This window comes from Girardinichthys multiradiatus, chromosome 23, assembly GCF_021462225.1.
Source record: "Girardinichthys multiradiatus isolate DD_20200921_A chromosome 23, DD_fGirMul_XY1, whole genome shotgun sequence".
Taxonomy (NCBI): domain Eukaryota; kingdom Metazoa; phylum Chordata; class Actinopteri; order Cyprinodontiformes; family Goodeidae; genus Girardinichthys; species Girardinichthys multiradiatus.
This window is the reverse complement of record NC_061815.1, coordinates 40369537-40390864: the sequence shown is the minus strand read 5'-3', so window position 1 is coordinate 40390864 and position 21328 is coordinate 40369537. Positions and strand designations below refer to the sequence as shown.

Genomic DNA, 21328 nt, shown 5'->3' with positions numbered 1-21328 from the left:
ACCCCCAGAAAAAAATCTAAGTAGATTTTAATATTATGGAAAGGGCTGCTGTTCATGGGTCCAAAGATCTATTTTCAAATTTAAGCAAAATGTGCTCTGTATTTGGAAGTATAAAGTACCAATAACTGGTTTAATGACCATGGCATAACTATGCCTGATTGAGCAAGATATTCCATGCAGAGAATCTGTGGAGTAAGAGGAAGAGACCCCAGAGCCGACAGTGCAGATGACCTGAAGCCTGCTATTAAAGTATCTTGGATTTCCATTTCACCTCAACAGACCCAACAACTGATTGCCTCCATGCTACACCACACTAATGCAGTAACCAACCAAGGATTGATTGCCTGTTCTCTACAGCAGTGGCTCAGCAGTTCTGGTCTGATGTTATATGTTAAATTCTTGAGATACAATTTTTTTGTCCTCCTCAAAATAGAGGATATAAACACTTGAAATATAAGTAAAAAGTGGTAATATCACTTTGTGTGCAATTAATCTATAGAATATATATGTTTTACTTTTTTAATTAAATTATTGAAATAAATTACATTTTGATTCTATTCTAATTAATATATGTCTCATAATCTAATAACATAAACAATGCATTTATTTAATAATTACTTGTATGGATAATAAGCCGGTTATACAAGGACCCAATGACCAGTGGGGGACTATGCATAATTGGACCCCTGGGGGACCGCTTCCTTGAATTTTCTTAATATATAAACATACAGATATATTTATATATAATTCAGTTCAGGTTTGACTAGTCTAAACATTGCAGACTTATCTCAATCTAAGGTGATCTCAGTGATAAAAAAAACAAGTCTGCTTAATGTTATTTTTGTGTGTTTATTAACAATTAGAATAAAAATTTCATAAATCTCAAATTGTGACAAATTACTGCGCATGGGGGAATAATTCAGTCAAGGTTTGATTAGTGTTAGTATTAGTGTAAGTATTTTAGATTTTGAACATAAGTTGATCAAATGCACTCAAGATTCCTTAAAGAAAAAATCAGCAAAGTAGCCCTTTAATTTAGCACCATGTCAATAGCTGTTAATCAGACATTTTCTTCTTCGGTGTCGTTAAAAAGCCACGGTGCACTGCAATATTTGCTTACAGTGCTTACACTCTGCTCAAGACAGGGGGATCCCTAATCCCCATTGACTGGACAGATTATCAAGCAATAGAAAAGTCATGCAGGGTGAAACTGACAGGTACTTTCAGTGCTCACCTAAAAAACTAGGCAGAGACCTTTGATCCCTACTATCGGTGGCTGAAGTATAGAAATGCTACAAAAAGCAATAACCATGATACAATTTTGATCTAAGACTTGAAAAGAATAATTGTGATTGTCATTACATTGTTTTTATATTTGTATACTTAATTAAATTCTGAAGATTATGTCAAGATCCATTACTTGGTGTTTTTTTGTGTCCCAGTGGGGTCTTCATCCCAATTTTTGAACCCATTGCCTTTTTATATTGGCCCCATTTAATGTACAATAAATTTAGGCACATTCTGCATACATAAATATTTAACTGGATAAGAAAATGGAACATAATTTGATTAAAACGTTAAATATTAAAGCCTAATTGTATAATTGGCATTTTCCTAAACAAAGCACGTTTTGAAGTGAAATGCTTTGGTTTTAAAAGCTGTGACTGGATGAAATAAAAGAACTCATAGAAATGTTCATATCACAGATCTGACAGTAAGTACCTGTTGACTTCGCCTTCGTTTAGTAGATCAGCAACTAAAACGATGAAATGACACATTGCAGGGACTCGAGTTAAAATGACTCTGCATTATGGCATTAGACATCATAAGCATTAAAATGCATCATTTTGTATAACCAACCCGCAGCTCTTACTGGCCAGATAAGTCCAGTCATCATTAGGACTACCAGCGCAGCTTTGTGCGACAAAGAGGCGATAAGACCAACACTTTTATTCTTTTAAATGACCCGTGAATATTATTTTTACCTGCGCTGATGTGGGAGGACGCAGCCATTCACGCAGCACAAAGGGAACAGCGGACCGTGCGTAAATTGCATCTTCATTTGCATTCCCGGTCCCCCAAAAAATCATGCAAATCTTAATGAGACAGTCTCCATTGTGGCTGTAATTGAAAAGCCATTCTTTGTTAATTACTGTTTCTCAAAGGGGCCCCGTCCACCGGTCACTGAGCTGAAAACAAAACAGGAAAAACTTACTGATTCCAGACAGAAAATGTGAAAAAGTATGTTTATCGTTAATCTGAGAATCGACTATCGATTAGTGTAGGTGTGGTGCTGTTTTTGGATATATCTGCTAATTAAACGGACAAAATGTTTACGCAACCTATAAAAAACACAAAATGAAATGAAAGCATTACAGTCAATATTTAGTGCATTTTAAGAGCTGAGTTTCAGGTGTGCGACGTTTACTTATTGAACAGCTTTATTGATAAGCTTCAAACATGTGGAGGTTATATTCTAAATCGAGTTTGTCCAAATAATTTTGGACAAACTCGATCAAACTCCATCCTAAAGTAAATTCTTATTTATACTTTGGGATGGATTGGGATTACATGTGGGTTTTACACTGCGAGCGCTCTTAATTTTAAATATTAAAATGCAAAATCAACCAGGACTGAGGTTTACGTCTAGATTTCCACATATGTCCCAACATTCAGCAGCAGTGCACCCTGAGAGCCCCCTCAGGGCTGTTAGGGCTTGTTGAGTATGAATCGGAGCAGACTGTGCTGGTGGTCCCTCCGTTCCTTAATTAGGAAATTAGCTGCACAGAGGCCCTCATTATCAAACTCCGGGTTACTCCTGACTGTTTTTTTTTTCTCTCCCTCTCTCTCCTTCTCTGCTACCGGTCAATTTCCATAAGGAGATTACAAGCGGATCAGCATTGAGATTTGCGCAGATAAACAAATAACCGGTCCCTGAGAATTAGATGACTACTAATTGGACGTTAGTTTTATTGCTCCCGTGCTGTTTGTCACGCCCCATTGAACGGGGAAATTGAATTCATGCGGTGATGTCTCTTTTTGAGCGGATTTATAACGACTATATGGCTCCGGACACATAGGAAATATCTGCCCAGTTCTGCAACAGAACCCATTTTTTTGCAAAAACCATTCGTGCATGAGCCTACTTTATTTTTGTTTGATTTTGCCTATCTTTTTAAAACCTCATTGCATATTAGGGTATTGCCAAATTGCATTTTTTAGTGATTTCAATAACAAGGCTTGGGTTTTCTTTACCTTTGAAAATTTGTAAAGGAAAAAAAAAAATAACATGCATGTTTTGTTGTTATATATTAAATTCAAATTAATTCCGATTTAAATCAGAAAGAAGTCTAGGCTTGATTCTTCGTTTAATTGTTCTTTTCTCTAACAGAAATGAGCATTTTATTTGTTTATGCTATCTTCCCGTGCCGCCGCGCTCCAGAGGGCCCACCAGTAGCTACATTTTTATCTTGTAAACCCCCCAGGAGGTGATTTCGCTCGAAAACGCGCCAAGCAGAGGAGCTCCCGCAGATACTCAGGTGTTCATTCTTGATGGTCGATTCGCTTCAGGGTCATTAGCAAGTGGGGGTTTGGTTTCAGTGGCGATGGTCGTATTTACAGGCGACACATGCAAATAAAAAAAAAGCAAAGGGGGGCTTTCCACACTGATCGTTTTGTGGAAAAACAAGCCTGCAAACATCAGATGACAAGGTTTAAAAGTGCTCAACTCAACTTTTTCTCGTGGGACCAAAGAAACAAAGAGCCCTTCTCCTCCACAAGAGGTCGTTAATGTATTAAAGTTCCAAATAAACGGTCCCTGAACGCAGCACAGCTAACATTCATTTAACCTAAATTTCATTAAAAAAAAATGTTTATTTCTATTAAGGCGAACTTAATAAAAACAAGATAAGTAAAACCTCTAACAATTTAAACTTTAAAAAGTGTTTCACACTCCCCTTGCCCTTAGAAAAACTTTAGTAATTTCACCGCAAGGGTTTCAAATGTTGATAGGAAATTCTATATTAACTAATGCAAAATAAATAAATAAATAAATAAATAACAGCACTACAATCATTAAAATGTAGAAAGTGTCGTCCTACAGAAAATGTATGAATAAATAAATAAATAATTTTAATTGGTTTAAACTGGCCTAGAATAAAATAAATGAGTTGATAGGTTTGTTGAAATTAGTGTAAAAATAAACAAATACATAAACTGACAGTTCTGATAGAATCTGACAAAAGTAATTTTTAATTGTATTAAAAGGTCAGAATATTTTTTAAATTTCAAATTGTACACTTAATTTGATTTTCTAGCTTGTCTTTTGACTCATTATGTCAATTCAGATTTTATATCAATTCATTTCTTCAACAAATTTAGCCTACTGACACAAATCCCAGCTATTGTTTATCTTCCTATCCCAAATCTACAATTTGTCTTATTTCACCAAAACTATATAATGAAAGTGCACTTAATAATAATAATAGTAGTAGTAGTAGTAGTAGTAATAAAAATAATAAAAAAGGAACCCTAAATAAAAATCTCCAGTATTTTCCCCAAAAGAAAGTATAAGAAAACAAATCCCTGCATTTCCACTCTGTTTTCTCCATCCTCAGCTTCTAAATGCTGTTTTTTTTTTTTTCTGCGCTCTTGTTGCTGAACTGCGCTGCAGTGTTAAATCTTCACCTCCTTCCCTCCTCCTCCTCCGACCCAAAACGCAGCGATGCGTTATCTGGTTGGAGCTGCCGCTGATTGGTCGGCTGTCTCTCATTGTCAGTCTGTCAATCCACATCACATGGTCCGGCCTCTGGGCCTATTAACACATGAGCTTGGCGAACAAGTTTACAGACTTGTCTTTGAGAGTCTAGAGGAACGGAGCAGCCCTCTCTGAGCGGACACAAACCAGAGGCACCTGCACACACATTTGCGCTTCAAGCAGAACTTTTTGGCGACCTCATTGACTTTTTTGGCGAGGGTTTTTTGAACTTTTATTTCATCTTCCATTCATGTGCGTTTGAGAGATCGCTAAAAGTCGCCCGAATGTATAACATGATGGAAACCGAGATCAAGACCCCGCTCCCGCAGTCCAACTCGGGCTCGGCGCCGGGCGCAAAGAACAACAGTGCCAGCGACCAGGAGCGGGTGAAACGGCCGATGAACGCCTTCATGGTGTGGTCCAGGGGCCAGCGGAGGAAGATGGCCCAAGAAAACCCCAAAATGCACAACTCTGAAATAAGCAAGCGGCTCGGTGCTGACTGGAAACTTCTGACCGACGCCGAAAAAAGGCCGTTCATTGACGAGGCCAAGCGTCTACGGGCGATGCACATGAAGGAACACCCGGATTATAAATACCGGCCCCGCAGGAAGACCAAGACGTTGCTCAAGAAAGACAAGTATTCTCTGCCTGGAGGGTTGCTGGCGCCAGGAGCCAACGCCGTGAACAACTCGGTGTCGGTGGGCCAGCGGATGGACGGTTACGCGCATATGAACGGCTGGACCAACAGTGCGTACTCCCTGATGCAGGACCAGCTGGCCTACCCTCAGCATCACAGCATGAACAGCCCCCAGATCCAGCAGATGCACCGGTACGAGATGGCCGGCCTGCAGTACCCGATGATGTCCTCGGCGCAGACCTACATGAACGCGGCGTCCACCTACAGCAGCATGTCTCCGGCGTACACGCAGCAGACCACCAGCGCCATGGGGCTGAGCTCCATGGCGAACGTGTGCAAGACGGAGCCGAGCTCACCGCCGCCGGCCATCACGTCCCACTCTCAGCGGGCGTGCCTGGGTGACCTGAGGGACATGATCAGCATGTACCTGCCTCCCGGCGGGGACAGCGCGGAGCATTCCTCCCTGCAGAGCAGCCGGTTACACAGCGTCCATCCGCACTATCAGACCGCAGGGACTGGCGTCAACGGGACGCTACCTCTCACCCACATCTGAAAATAATTAATGAATAAAGACCTTAAAAATGTACTTCGGATACTTGAACTTTTTTTGTTTTGGTTGCTGCAGAAAGAACGTTCAGCAGATTCGTTCAACAGTTGTGTCTGAAAATCCTAACTCGTCCGTTTCATGAACTTTAAATGGACCGAAACTGAACGCTGAGCACCAGCTCCGCAGAGGCTTTTCATCACAAGTAGAAGCAATCAGCCTGTGTAGAAGAACTGGACTTCTATATTTTCAATAAATGCCATATTTTCTCTCTTTGAAAAGGCATGTGGCCTCATGAAGGGGCTGGCGTATTTCAGAAAAAAAGTTGGATGGACAGTCTGTTCATAAATGTTTACACTTAATTTGTAGAATGTCAGTCGTCTCCACTGTGTTCACCAACTTTGTAGTCCCTTTCTGCTTTATTTTTATTTCCTCCCCAACATGAACTAGGGTAAATGAAATGAAAAGACTGTGCCGGTCGCAAACGCAAGTTTTATTTATAGCAATATTTCAGTTTCTTTTCTTATTTAGCTTGTGCAGCCCGATGTTTTGTCACGTGAAAATATTCAAGAACTTTTCATTTTTGTTTGTATTTTTTGTAAATTGGTTTTGTTCTGTGATGTTTTTTGTTTTTTTTGACTGTCATGTTTCCTCATTTATCCCGAACGAAAAAAATGGTTTATTTAAACTGACGTTTCTACACATTTTAAGACCATCCTCTATTCTTAAATGCTGAATAAATTTCTACGAAACGTAATTTTGTGAGTCAGTGTTTTGTGTGCAAAATAAGGAGAGATGTTAAAATTATTTTAACGGGTTTAGAATATCAGTATAGTATACTTATATAAAATGCTACAGTCTTGAAATATTAATTAAACTTGTAAAATGTACATAAAAATAAAACTATACCATTCAAATTTTTCACATTTTAAAGGTTATCTCTCTTAAAACAAATGTGTGAAGAATTGTATATTTTAACATATATGACATTAAATGTCGTACAAATAATATGGTTTTCCAAAATGAGAAACACCCCACAGTTTCATAAAATTTTTTAGAGAAAGGGAATTTTACTTTTTGTCAGGACAATTTTATCTAATATTTCTAAAATAAATGTAGTTTTTTAATTCCAGAGTACTTTATTTGCAAGCTGCACATCCCTCTGCTTTATTAGTTTGAATATTAATAATTTCGAAAACGTTGCACAAAGTGCTACTGTTGGCAACTTTTACCTTTCAAATTCAACCTGTTTAAAACCAAAATGTAGCATTTATCAGAGGTGAATGCTGAACTTTAGTGCTTTATTGCGCTCTTTATGTAGGTTGACTCTTAAGACTGACTTGTAATGTTTTTTTGTTTTTTTTTTTACAAATTTTTAAAACAGAAATGTATTTTTTCATTTCACATTTTAAAATATCCAAAAAGGATCCATTGTCTCTTGAGTCTTTAAGGTGCACATAAAATATTAAAGTAGAAAAGTTGTTTCTGAAAGGTTCTGTTTATGTATTTCAGTGCAGACACCTTTTAAGTGTCTGTGTTGCTCAAAATATTTTGATGAAAAAAGTCAATTATCATGCAGAATTTTGTTTGTATCCTTAAGATCTGAACACATCTGCTTTTAAAGAGAAACATCCCATAAAACGGGGTAAAGCTATAACATATTATAATCTATAATGAATTTAATTTAATTATCAGAGTGCATTAACCTATAGCCACATTCATTACTGCTGTTACTATTATACACAGGTGCATGGAAGAATGGGTTAGCCTGCTATTGGAGTGTACCTAAGGATAAATAAGCTGTAGCCACAAAGAGGGCTGAAGCAGCATGGTCCTGCCGGCCTTCCCACACTCCCTGCAGAACTGGATCCATATAGCTCAGTGCAGCCGCCCGGATTAGACCCCACGTACCTTTGTGGAGGGAAAGATTATCCAGACCTCCCTGCATTCACTGACAGGGTTTAAGTCACTCTAGCGTGCCAGCAGCCACCCGTCAACTAATCACACTCTCAAACTCCTTTTTTTTTTTTTGTTGAAATTAAGCAGCTTTTCTGCTGGTGCTCCTGAGAAGTGTGTGGACAGAGCAAAGGTTAGCAGTCAGTTATCAAACTGCAGGAAAGTATTACCAGACTATGGGAATAAATTTGGGGTAAAAAGTTTGAAGTTTCTGCTTGAAATGTGCAGAGAAATCCTGCTTGTTTCTCTGGGTTCTCTGTGACACTAGATTAGGACTAAAGGCAATGTTTACGGAAAAGGTGCGAGGCGGTATTGTGAATATGTATGGATTGTGTTTGAATATTCTGGCAGTTACACCATCTGAGTTTGGCTTAGAACCACCCCACCCCTTGCTCCCCCTCCTGCTGAGTGCCCAGAGGGCCTCTCTCCCCTGTCCTGTGGAGCTCTGTGCCCACTCAGCAAGTGCAGGCATATCCCACTTCCATCTGCCTATGACCTCACAGCCCCCGTTTGTTTAACCCTCTCTCCAAAAACTAACCTAATTATAGCCCTGTAGAACACAGATTCAGGAGATTCCCAGTGGATTTCGGCACTATGCGTCTACCTATACCATGGAGGGCTCTAGCCACGGGCCATGTTTCAGTCAGTCTTGTTTTTAACACTCTCCTCATATTATGTCAGAACATGTCCTGCCAGTTGCACATCTTGTGCGAGTACACAGAAAAAAAGCTGAAAAAAGCAGACGCAGTGTTCTCCAAGTGTCCTCGTTTACGTCAGTGTGATGAGTGGAAAAACTCATTACACAAATCTGGCTGACAGAAGGACGTTTGTGACATCACTAATTCACCTACCCCAACCGGCTGGGCGACTCTGCAGCCGGAGCGCACCTTCCATCCTCAAATTCTCAATTTAATCACAGTGTGATCTAGTTACTCCCCTGACACGCAGAACAGAAATCGGCGTGGTTTGGGTGTAACGGATAAATGCTTGAGTGCAGGTAAGGATTCCACCTATGACAGATTCAGATTGCTTTCTTTGGCTGGGATCCTCGATATGGACCTGGAAGGGATTTCCCGTTCGGCTCGGGAAGGCCTGTCCTGAGCGGAGAGACCTGTGTGAGGTTCTTGGATTGACAGCAGAGTGGTGTGTGAGTGTACGAGGCTGTTGAGGTGCGGGGGTTGGGGATGGGGGTTAATCTCTCTGAACTGGGGCAGATGTTGTTAACGAGCTCCTCTCAGGTCGACTCCCTGCGTGGGAAAATGGCATCAAATCCTTCTGGGGTCAGGGCTTTTGGACTGACCCACTGAGAGCCATCCCTCTTCATTGCACCATCCTCTCCATCCCTCTTCATTCACTGGCACCACTCACCACAGACACTAGAACATCACATCTGACTGTCTTTGAAACTCTAAGTGCATTTAGAAGTTTCATGTCCTTGCCTGAACTTATGTAGGCAGAGACAAGGCTTGTTACCTGATGTTAATGTCTCATTAATGATAGCTGTGGCTGCATCACAATCACTGACACAACCACAAGGAATGCTGAGTGGGAAATGCTTCAAAGACAAGCATGCCGCTGTTCAGCAAAACGCATCCGCCCAGCTTTTACATTTATGTGTAAAAGACTGAACAAAAACTAATTATGCACACTCAGGTATCTTTTAGAAAGAAAAGTGAACTTCAACTATTTTGTACTGTCAAATTGTTTTAAAATAGTTTAGATTTTGTGAAATAAAGCAGTATCAGGCTCTAAATATTCAGCTTTTTTAACAGTTGATTAACATTTCCACAATAATGATACCAAGAAAGCCATTCACAAAATTCTTTCCTAAATTGTTTGTATTTTCAAAGTTTACAATTCTAAGAAGTTTAAGAGTCATTGAAATATTAAAACTCTTAAGTTTAAACTTTTTGAGAAAAGTTAAAGTTGGTTTTAGGTTGGAACCGATTGAACAAATGCAACAAAAACCATCTAAAGAGCTCTAGGCTGACCTGGAACAGTGTGGAGTGGTGGTTTCAGGCTAGGCCAATTCCCACTGAAACCAGCAGGGTTCAATGGGCAAAGATAAGATCAAACAGCACACAGCTACTGAAGGAAATGTAGGACTCATGTTTGATGAGCTTTAGTATGATACAAGCTGCTTCTCAATAATAATAATCTCCGATGCACATATTAAACCAAAGTAGAGCTTTAAGAGAAACTGCATAATTTCTTAGATAAAATACAGTTTATTAGTTAAATGATCTGCTCAAAGTATTAAGCAACTGCTATAATCAAAACATTTTTTATAGATTTTAATCTATATGTTTGATCTGTACTGGTAGTATTTATACCTCTTTTTTGTTTTCCTAATCTGTCTCATTATTACCACAAATGTTTATGTATTTAAATAAGAGTTTATGCAATAGAGTAAAACAAAGTAGCACATTGTGAAGTGGAAGGAAAATAATTCATTGTTTTCAAACCATAAAAAAATAATCAGAAAAGTGTGGCGTGTGTTTATATTAAGTCTGACTCAACACTTTGTTGAAGATCCTTTTAGATCAAATACAGCTGTAATTTTTTAAGGTACATTTCTACCAGCTTTGTGCTTCTACATACTGAAATCTCTTTCCATTTGTTGCAAAATAGCTCCATCTCAGTCAGATTGAATGGAGAGTGGCTGTGTACATCACCTTTTCAAGCACTGCCACATATTCTTAATTGGAAGTAGGTCTGGACTTTGTTTGGACCATTCTAACACATGAGTATGCTCAGATCTAAATCTCTAATTTGTAGCTCTGCCTGTATGTTTAGTGTCTTTAACAGGCTGGGCTTTTGAGGGGCCTGCATTGATCTTCATCCTCATCCCATAAACTCTGACTGAAAAGCATCAGGGAGCAATGTTAGCTTCATGCCAGAACAACTCCTTCCACATGTTTGTTGTGTCCCTACATGTCTTGTAGCAAACTGTATACATGACTTCTTTTGATTTTCATTCAACATTGGCTTTCTTCTGGCTATTCTTCATTAAAAGCCAGATTTGTGAAGTGCAAGACTAATAATTGTCCTGTCAACAGATTCTTCACCTTACCCGTGGCTCTCTGCAGCTCCTCCAGAGTTGCAATGGACCTCTGGGCTGCTTCTCTGATTAATACCATCTATCTTGGTCTGGTAGATTGTTTGAACAGTGGTCCATGAGATTTTCACAGTTTGGAATATTGTTTTATATCCTAATGCTGCTTTAAACTACTCCACAACTTTCTCTCTGACCTGTCGGCTGTATTCAATGGTTTTGATCATGCTGTTTTTTTTCTCCAACAAACCTCTGAGGCCTTCATAGAAAAGCTGTGATTAGATTAAATCACAAACAAATTCACTTACTATTTACTAATTTGGGTTCTTCTGAAGTCACTAGATTTTTATTTAGGAGTGTCAGAAAAAAAGGAGGCAGAAAACAAATGCGTGCCACACAAAGCATTAAAAACTATTTAGCATTTTCCCACCACTTAAGGGTTATAACATTTTTGCTTTATCACATTAAATCCCAAATAAAATGGATTGAGGTTTGTGGTTAAGTCACAAAATGTGACCAAGGTATTATAGAAATCTGTGAAATGTGTTTACACTCTAGATAGAAAAAAACCTATCAGGATAAATTCTATGAAGAGCATGGCCAAAATAACATTTTCAATTTCTTTAAGATAGTAAAGTTGCCCTCTAACAATGACATAAAGTAAAAACTTTCAAGGAACCAGGAAATAGGCAGTATTTGTGTAATAATAATTGTTTTTATGGAGAAGTCTGATGGCTATTTTATTGTTCGACCCATGTACAGACTAAACATACTGTACACAAGTTACCTATGATGTGGCTTCTCCTCATCAATCACATCCTTGGACATGTCTTTGTTTTATACCATGCCTGCTTTTAGATGTATCCCAGCTCAGCTTTTAATGCTAAGGTCATCCATTAAGGTGTTTGACTCTGAAGGTGTATTTACTTTGCCACAGCAGGTGTGTGTGAATATGAGACTTGTCAAATATGACTCAGGATTACCGTGGCTTTTGTCCCAAACAGTGCAAATACAAATCGCACGAACCACTGACATAGGACGAATATGATTTATTTCTCTTTCTTTCTCTGGTTCCTCTGACTTCTTGTTCAGTTAAACATCACTAAGCTTTTCTTAAACTTGTTTTCGCTTGTAATTGTGGTTGGAGAAAACCATACAAGGACATGTATTGGTGGTTCGCAGCAGGATTAAAAGACTTCTTTCCAAGTAAGTCGTGATGACAAATAGATGGTAACATTTGGATCTGACGTGCAAAGCGCCGAAACCGATTGACTCAGTCTATTTGCTGCAGATGGTCTCTTTCTGTACCCCAAATTTATTTATGAACACTGGAGCATGTAGAGCTGCTTCTCATTTGCTAAGCTATACATTTTTGATCCTTCTAGGGTATCCTGTAAAAAATAGGCCAAGTGTATGTGAGCTGATGTATGTGCTATTCTTTAGGCGTTGTGAAGAGTACATGGGACCTCTGTGAGACAATGCAGAGCCGAGGGGGATAAGGACTTAGGGGGTGACAAGGGGGAAGATTAGGCCTCTCATCTAGGCCACAGATATTGATTAGTGTATGCTGAGGACAGTGAAAGGGGACATGGATTGACGGATAAACAATGGTCGTGTGGTGACTGTTGCCCATCAGAGGCCCTCCGATCATATCTTATTGTCAGAGTCTAGTCATTCTGCAACCTGTACCCACATCTGACCCCAGTTCACTGAAAACACGCACATCAAATGCTTGGCGAGTTGAAAAAAGTGTACGATCGGAGTTCTAATCTGAGAGAAGATTTATGTTTTTGGCTAAGTTTGGGGCACTTTTCTGAACTTTTGCCTGAGTGTGTGTGTGTGGTTTTTGGGGATCGTAACCCTGGGAACATGGGGGGAGGTGGAAGATGCTCGGCTATGGGTCAGTCGTGACTGACTCTGTCACTTATTGATTAGTTGCCATGGAGAGTTAGTCGGGCCATCTCTCTTGGAGGTGTGTCCCCAAGGGCCAGTGGCGGTGTCCAGATGAGCCTGTGGAGGCTTTGTCTAGAAGGGGTTTAGTGTGTGTGTGTGTGTGTGTGTGTGTGTGTGTGTGTGCTCGCACCCTCACTAACTCTCACTCACACTTCCTTTATCTTCCTTCTTGTTATGACCTCATATTACATGTATAAACTAGTTTTGCTTCCTCTTTCTACCTCTAGTCCAGTTTACAAAATTTCAGAGAAAAACATCCGTGTTTCTGGCCTCCCCTCCTTCAAGAGGATCTGCAGTAAAGAGGATTGTAAACAAATTGTCCAAACTTATTGAGGTGTGAAATCCACCTCATATCCCCTGGATTTGCCTGCTTCTGTGATCCCCAGTCATCTCTGTTTTTATTATTCCTATTAAGGTTTAGGAAGAAAGAGGGAGGTGGAAATGGACGGAGAGGACTTCTTGGTGCCAGCGATCCACTTGCAGTAGCTTACGACTCTGGTAACAGCCCAGCAGGAAGAGATAGTGATGGTGCTGAACTTCACACCTAACATTCAAATTGACAAAACAGGCAGAGAACAAGTTAAACGACAAATTGAACTGTTAAAGATAAGGAGGCCCAAGTAATATAGTATTATTAATGACTAAGTGTAATCCTTCTCTCTCTTCACCATCTCTAATAATGTCAACACGGATTTTTATCAAAATAACCTAATTCATAATAAAAAAAAACTTTTGCTTGGCAACATTTAGGAAAGGTTTAAACGTTAATTTGCTTTAATGATGGTAAAACCGTGCACTCTACTTTGTTGGGATTAGGAATCGCACAAGACAGCAGTGGTTTGTCATCCAGCCCCCAGAGTGTCGAAACAGTGATTGAGGGGTGATTCTGCTGTCCAGACTTAGATCCCGATCCTGAGCAAGTGAATCCGAACCCAATCCATGTCTTGTTTCAAGGCACAGGTAGCTGAAGTTCAATCACAGCTCTGTGGAAGAGCACTCACACTGCTACACTATTCATCAATTATTACATTATTTATACATAAGTACTTTTTAGGAGTTTTCTTAATAAGAAAACATGTAGCATGCTGAATAATCAACAAGTTCTATCAAAACAGGGAGGAAGCAAGCAGACCTTAGCCTAGCACTTCAGCTAACATCTCTCTGTGAAAAGATCCTCAGCAGTGCGAGATGGGCATTTACTGAAGACTTTTTGTAGCCATTCATGTTGAGTCAGTACCTTTCTAACATTAATTTAATTAAGGTATTCAGGTATACTTAATGTTTCAGTGAATCTTGTAGAAGACTTCTGCCATACAGCATACAGTCAAGATCGTATTTGTTGAGAAAATACAATAACTGCATCACCGTAAACGCCTAATGTATGGCCTTTGAAAACCAAAAAGGAAAACAGAAATCAATGTGATATTATTTTTATTGTTAAAAGTATCGATTAAACAGATAGGTATTTATTGCACTATTGTTTCTTGTATTAGGCTTCAAGAGGCTATGCTTAAACTTCCTATAAAATTAGTCTTCACTAGGCTTTAGTGTAAAACAAAATGATCACAATCAAATAATTGTATGCGTAAAGCGTAATTTACCGTATTTTCCGCACTATAAGGCGCACCGGATTATAAGGCGCACCTTCAATGAATGGCCTATTTTAGAACTGTTTTCATATATAGGGCGCACCGGATTATAAGGCGCATAGAATAGAAGCTACTGCAGTCAAACGTTTGACTGGGGTTGCGTTATGCATCCACTAGATGGAGCTGTGCTAAAGAGAATGTCAACAAAACAGATAAGTCAGTCAGTCAAACTTTATTAATACACTACAAACCATCGTTCTGATAACTCCATTCACTCTCATGGTAAGGTCTCCTCTACATAGAATTCTATTGAATAGAGCCAACCGCACGTTAGGAATGCATTGGAGTCTATGAAGTTGAAGTTGAAATCAAACGTTAGTTAAAACGTGAAAGGGAACTTTTCCCTGATTCAGTAAACACGTAAAAGAAACAGTTTGATGCACTAAATCAAACGTTAGTACTGTTAACCTTTCCTGTTTCTGTCCCCTGACCGTAGTCTGATGACACAGGGGAGACGCTTTCTCCAGGGCCGAAGTTACTAGTTTCCTCGGGGTTAACTCCCTCACTCATACGTTGCTGAGTTGAGCATGAAGAAACAGCATCAAAACACTGAGTTGTTGACGAGATTCGGGGTTCTTTTTAATGACTTTGCAGCACGTAAAAACACAGGGCTTACAGACTCATACACCGCTGCTCCGGTCGCCGTCTCTACCCACCCCACACACACACAATAATACCGACGTCACTCCTTCACTCTTGATTCTCAGCTACGGCAGCACACAGCGCCACCTCTGTCCGGAGGAGTAATGTCAACATCTTCCATACACACACACGAAACATACACCCCACACACTGAGCTTCTAATCACATATAGTTCAGGCAATTCCTGCAACAGTACATTCAAACGTTATACACACACAAGTGGTGTTGGACTAGGAGTAAGCACAGTACAGGTGTTTACCGCTATTACTTCGGCGACGCCCCTGACTACGGTAGCCGTAATGCTGCAAGCGGTGCGGCTTTGTAGTTTACCAGTCGTACTGAAACATTTTGACAGAGCGCCGTGTACAACCAGTATGGATCAACCAATTAACCAATTGATCCATATATAAGGCGCTCCGGATTACAAGGCGCACTGTCATTTTTTGAGAAAATTAAAGGTTTTTAAGTGCGTCTTATAGTGCGGAAAATACGGTATCCAGAAGTCCAGTTTGGACATTTGAACAGGAAGTTTAGGAACTGTTGCTGAATTAAGCAAAAACAAACTGTAACAGTAAAAGTTGTCCCCTTAACTATTCTTTGTAAACAATTAAAAGATGTTGAGATGTTGAGTAAAAATATTGCTGTATTTCCACTTTTGCTGCTATTATTAGAAACTACTCCATACTCATTAAAACATCCCTATCCAGCAATAATATACCATTATTTCTTCACAGTAAATTAAAGTTTTAATGACTTCACAAGTCTGCAAACCCTGTCGCCCCTTTCAAGGATATGCGCAGAAACTTCTTATGGTTGAAACTTGAAGACCCCCCCCCTCCCCGAGATAACACCTTGGACGCATAAACATGCCTGCGCTCCACACATCACCCCACCCCGGGGGGCCTACATGGCTTTAGTGCCGCACTATGACACCAATCAGGGGAGATGGCGGGCTCCTTTGTCATGCAAACACTCCTTGCTTCTTGTCTTATTCAAATGTCTGCCCTCTCTTTTTCTTCTCTCCCTCACTCTCTCATCCCCTGTACCCCTCCACCTCTCCCAACTTCAGCCCCTCTCTCTCTCTCCCTTCTTCTCAAGTCCAAGTAAATCCCCTCGGAAAGAAGAGAGGGAGCCTTCGGGCCTGAGGCTGCTGAGGAAGGCCTGTCCCTCTTGGGGGTCAGCCTGTGTCTGAGCGCATGGGGCTGTTTCCAGGCCCGACCAAGTTTTATTTCATATTCAAATGTTACAATCAGGCCTCTGACCCACAGGGGGCTCTTTATGGTTGCAGCTCTAGGTCGCAGGGTCAAGATGGTGATTTAATAGCTCAGGCAGAGGTAAAGAGTGGGGGAGCAAACTGATTTAGGGAATGAATTAGTAATGAAAAAGCATTTTTCCTAAGTTGTCATGTAAATTTCAATCCTTATTCAATATGAGACCTTCCTCTCTGGCTTTCTAGTGGACTTTAGCCACTCGGAATTAAGAAAGTCAATTTTCTGCTTTTACTCTTGACTTGTGCTTGGTGTAAACAGTAGCTGCTGGTGAGTCGGATGAGTCCCAGGAATGGAGATAAAGGAGACATTAAAGAGTCCTCATGTTAGTATGGTGCCACAGTGTCTCAGATGTCCTCATACTCTTGAGTGCCCTGTTATTCCTGTCCCTAAGGGTGTGTTCCCAGCTCTGCAGCTCGAGTAACATAGGGAGTTTTGAGTGTTTGTGTATGTATGACAGAGAACCAGCTGGATGGATGTGGTCTGCTGTACTATGTGTGCAGGTTGGGGGTGGGGGTTGTCATCAGGTGATTGAAAAATGGAGATGCACAAAACAGATTTAACCTGCAATATATTCAATGTTGCTTAGTTTTTCTTCAGTGTCACACCACATGTTAAAGAGGTGTATTGTAACTCCAACCATTCAATTAACTTATCTTAATAAAAAAAAAAATCTAAATTAAGCTTAATTTTATTTACACAGCAAGTTTCATTAAAAGGTTGCTGTTATTTATTTTCTATGGAAGCGCTGAGGTTAAAAACAACACAGGAAACTGATATTTTGTAAAAGAAAAAATGCTGCAGTAAATGCCTCAACTAATTTAGAAAACATAAAATACAACCAGATTGATTAATGGTCTTACCTACTTTGAACCGATGATTAATTTTTAAGCAATTTCTTAAAATGTTCTCAACTCAGTGAGGAAATGTGATTAGGAGACACTAAACAATACTACCAGCAGGATGTCGCTAACAGTACTTTTGGTTTGAGCTGGGTCATAATCTGTCATACAGTGGCTCACAAACCTGTACACCAAAGGCAAGGTTTTTGTGGCAGAAAGAAATTGAGCCCATAGATTATTTTGAAACATTATCCACAAAAATCTCTGCTTATACTTAAATAAATAATTTTCTAAAGCACCCTCTGATTAATTCATTTCAGTCTTTTTGACTTTAAACCTACCATTAATTATATTCAACCTAATTACCCTAAAATGAAGTTTAATTGTGCTAGTTGGATTTTCCTGACTTTTGTCCACTTGCATCCTTTAGCTAAAGTTATAGTTTGCAGAGAGAAAACAAAGAATCAGAAGGATCTCATTGTGCAAAGGTGTCCGTCAAAAGAAGGGCACCGAAAGATCTGCAGCATTATTTATATACCTCTGCACAATGAAAACCACCATCAATAACTGGGGAAGCTGTGGGACAACAGGGACAACATCTCACTCAAACTATTGAAAAGACAAGATAGACTCTAGTCAGGGAGGCTGCCAAGAGGTCAACCGCAAAAACATAGCTGTGGGAATTCCCATCAAGGACGTTTTGTGTTAAGGACAATAAGCCCTAAATTATTCATACCCCTGGCAGATTTTGATTCAAAATTATTTTCATTCAACAAAGAAGTATGTTTCTGATAGGAAATTAAAAAGGCAACTCTCAAAGGATTATAAAACAATGTAAGATAAGTATCGCTTATGAGGGAAATAACTTATCTGCCTGTATATGTAAAATTATTTATACCCTTCAGTGGAAAATCTTTATTTGACACTTCTTTTAATTGCTGACCAGCTTTTAGCATGTTTCCATTGGCATCACCCCAATCTTTAACTCCCTCCACAGATTCTTTAACATTCAAGTCAGGATAACAACTGCATCACTCCAAGATATTAACACTACTTCCAATCGGAAGAAACATGTTGATAAAAGAAATGTACCTTAAACTTAAATTGGTCAGGGTTATGAACAATTGTGGGCTTTACTGTATGTGTGACACACCCTACTCCTGCTAAGGAGTTGGGTTGTGGGACAGAAGCCTTTTCTTGCAAATTAAAAACACCCAGGCATTGCTAAAATCTTCTGAAACCTATTAGGACAATGTGTTATGGTCTGTTGAAGCTACACCTAGCATCTGGGACAACAAATCCAAAACTGATCGTCATCAAAAGTGTTAAAGTTCTGAAAAGGTCGAACCGGAGTCCAGAACTAAATTTCACATAAAATCTGTAACAAGTAAGGGCTGTGGACAAAAGAAGTCCACACAATATGAGAGATTTGAAGAACTTATACAGGGCAGAGTGGATAAATACTATCAATTCATGATGCGGGATGCTGATGGCCTCCTGCCAAGAAGAGCTGAATGCAGAAACTTGAACACCCAGTAAAATCAATGTATACCTTTTATACAATTTATACATAAGATTTGATGATATTTATGAATTTATCTCCATGATTTTTAGATAGTATTGATAAAAAAAAAAAAACATTTTCATACAGAAGACTGTGAAAATTACTATAAATCATAATATGTCGCTGTTACATAACTCTTCGTGCCAGACAGAAAGGTTTGAAAAGTCTAGTTTTTCAATTTATGACCCAGATCAAACCAGAATAACTCTGATTGACCTTCTTAAAATGAGTTTAAACCATGGTCAGAGGGGGTATGAAATGACAGGTATTAACTCCTGCATGGCTGGTATCAAACATGTTATGGTAGATGGCACCATTTGATACCCAAAAACCAAAATGACCAGAACTGCAAAGATACAAAATATAGAGGCAGCTCAATGATAGCACCCTAAATTTCTACCAGCAGGAGGTCAATAAAATTATTTTTTTTGGTTTCATTAGGGGTCATCATATGTCATGTTTAACAAGAATCAACTCTCTCAAACAGAGATCTATAAAATGAAAGTGCAGTTTGAGTTGAACAGTTTTTTATTGCATAGTTATCAAAATATTTGAGTAAAATGATGGTACGTACATGAGGACGAAACTGATAATTGTAGTTCTGGCGAAAACAGCTGGGTGCATCATGGGTAAGTGTTATAACTAAGAAGGATTTTAAAAACGTCTAAGAAAAGCTTCACAAAATTGAGCACTTTCTGGAAGCAGCCTTGTTGTATTCATTACTGATGATTCTACAACTACAGAACTGCATCCAGACACCATAACCTGACTTGACAAAGTGAAAATGTGACTCAGATGTGCGCACAAGCTACTCAGCAGGCAGAAGAGATGGTGTCAGTTAAAACAAGGCAGGAACAGTACAGTTAATCTCAGCACTGACTTCAGAATGGATCTGGGTGGCTAGAGATATAAGGTGCCACACACAGAGTTGCCCATTCGAAGTATATAGCAGGCAGACTGCACACATGGAGTAGCAGCATATGTGTATTTGTGATTCTTCAATGATTTTGCTGCTGGCTTAAAAATTTGCTTTTCAACCTTCACCAAACAAGTTATATTTAAATCTCTAATTTTCCAGTTTAGTTTATTAAGGTAAAGCAAATTAAACCAATTTGTAAACAAGCTATTTAATTTGAAAGTGAAAGACATGCATTGATTGGTATGTGGAAACTTGAATAATATCACATGACTCTATTCATAATTAATAATAATCAAAACATTTCCTTGATGATATTATTTGTTGATTTTGTTTGGCTGTTTAGGGACACTGTTTCATTTTATGACAGAATAGGGACCTTTTGATTCATTTTATCTTGTGTGTTTCTTTCTGTCCTGCTGTTTTATCGCATGATGTTTAAAAATAGGTATAACCCCCAGCCCAACTGGCCCTACTTGTTCAACAGTCCATGCTATGAAATGTAGTACTACAAACAATAATATTTTTCTGAATGTCAGTGTGACTTAGATTGTTCAGGAATTAAAATTGCTCTTTCAGATTCCATCTGCGTGACTCTTAATGCCAAACTATTCATGCCATGTTGCCCCAAAGTTTCCCGTCTCTGTCTTTTGTTTTAAATTTGCTTTGGATATATATTTCTGCAAACGCAACGTAATGAATGTAAAGTAGCTCTTAAATGTGTACACATTCGGGTCACAATGCCAGCTTTCATTGTGTAACAAAGGAGACTATAAGGATTAATTGTTCAGTATTATTCCTTATCCTGTACAATTAAGGAGAAAATATCATAGGAGAAACATAAAATTAACAGCTACAATGACCGTGTTGCATAAGTGTACACACTTTTAAACTAATATTTTGGTTTAGGCAAATTTTGATTTAATTTTAGCATTCAGTCTCCTTGAGTCTGCACCTGCCGTCAAGTATGTTGAATTGGATAGTCTTGAAATGAATTTCAGCTGTCCTACTTTGATTTTCCAGACATTGACTTATTTGCATCCTTTAGCCATAATCCATAATCAGGTTAGGTATATAGTCCTGTATATATTGTATAAACATACATATACCACCATAGCACTAAGAAGGCTTTCATGAATAACTGGAGAAATTATTGGAGAACGAGGATATTGCAAAAACTGGAAATGTCTGCAAATTTGATGAAAAGATGAGACTGAAACTGGTCAGGGAGGCTACCATTGGCTCGCCGCAACACTTAATGAGCTGCAGGAATTTTAAGCTAATACTAGTTGTGCTCTACGTGTGACCACAATCTCCTTTACAATCGTTTTCTTCCAAAGAAAACATCCAGTTTGGCTAAAATTTCCCAAAACCTTCTGGAACAATGTGTTATCATCTCAGGAAGCCAAACTTAAACTTTCCATGATATCTTTGGCACAAAAACTCTGCTGGACCTCACTGAAATAACACTACACACACAGTGAAAGATGGTGGTGGCAGCATCACAATCTGGAGTTGCATTTCTTTAGATGGAGCTGAGGTTTTT

The 21328-nt window shown here is 39.1% G+C and overlaps 1 protein-coding gene and 1 long non-coding RNA gene across 3 annotated transcripts in view; both read left to right on the top strand.

The window, feature by feature from the left end:
• The window catches only part of LOC124860457, an 81138-nt gene that overhangs the window by 5160 nt on the left and 54650 nt on the right, over nt 1-21328 (top strand). The gene's annotated exons all lie outside the window — the stretch shown is intronic.
• Nucleotides 4845-6694, top strand: sox3 (SRY-box transcription factor 3). The gene has a single exon (XM_047353801.1). It carries the CDS (start codon nt 5041-5043, stop codon nt 5944-5946), a length of 906 nt encoding a protein of 301 aa, XP_047209757.1. The 5' UTR covers nt 4845-5040; the 3' UTR covers nt 5947-6694.

What these genes read in the sequence shown, in the direction of transcription:
- sox3 (XM_047353801.1), top strand. Translation starts at nt 5,041, where the DNA reads ATGTATAACATGATGGAAACCGAGATCAAGACCCCGCTCCCGCAGTCC.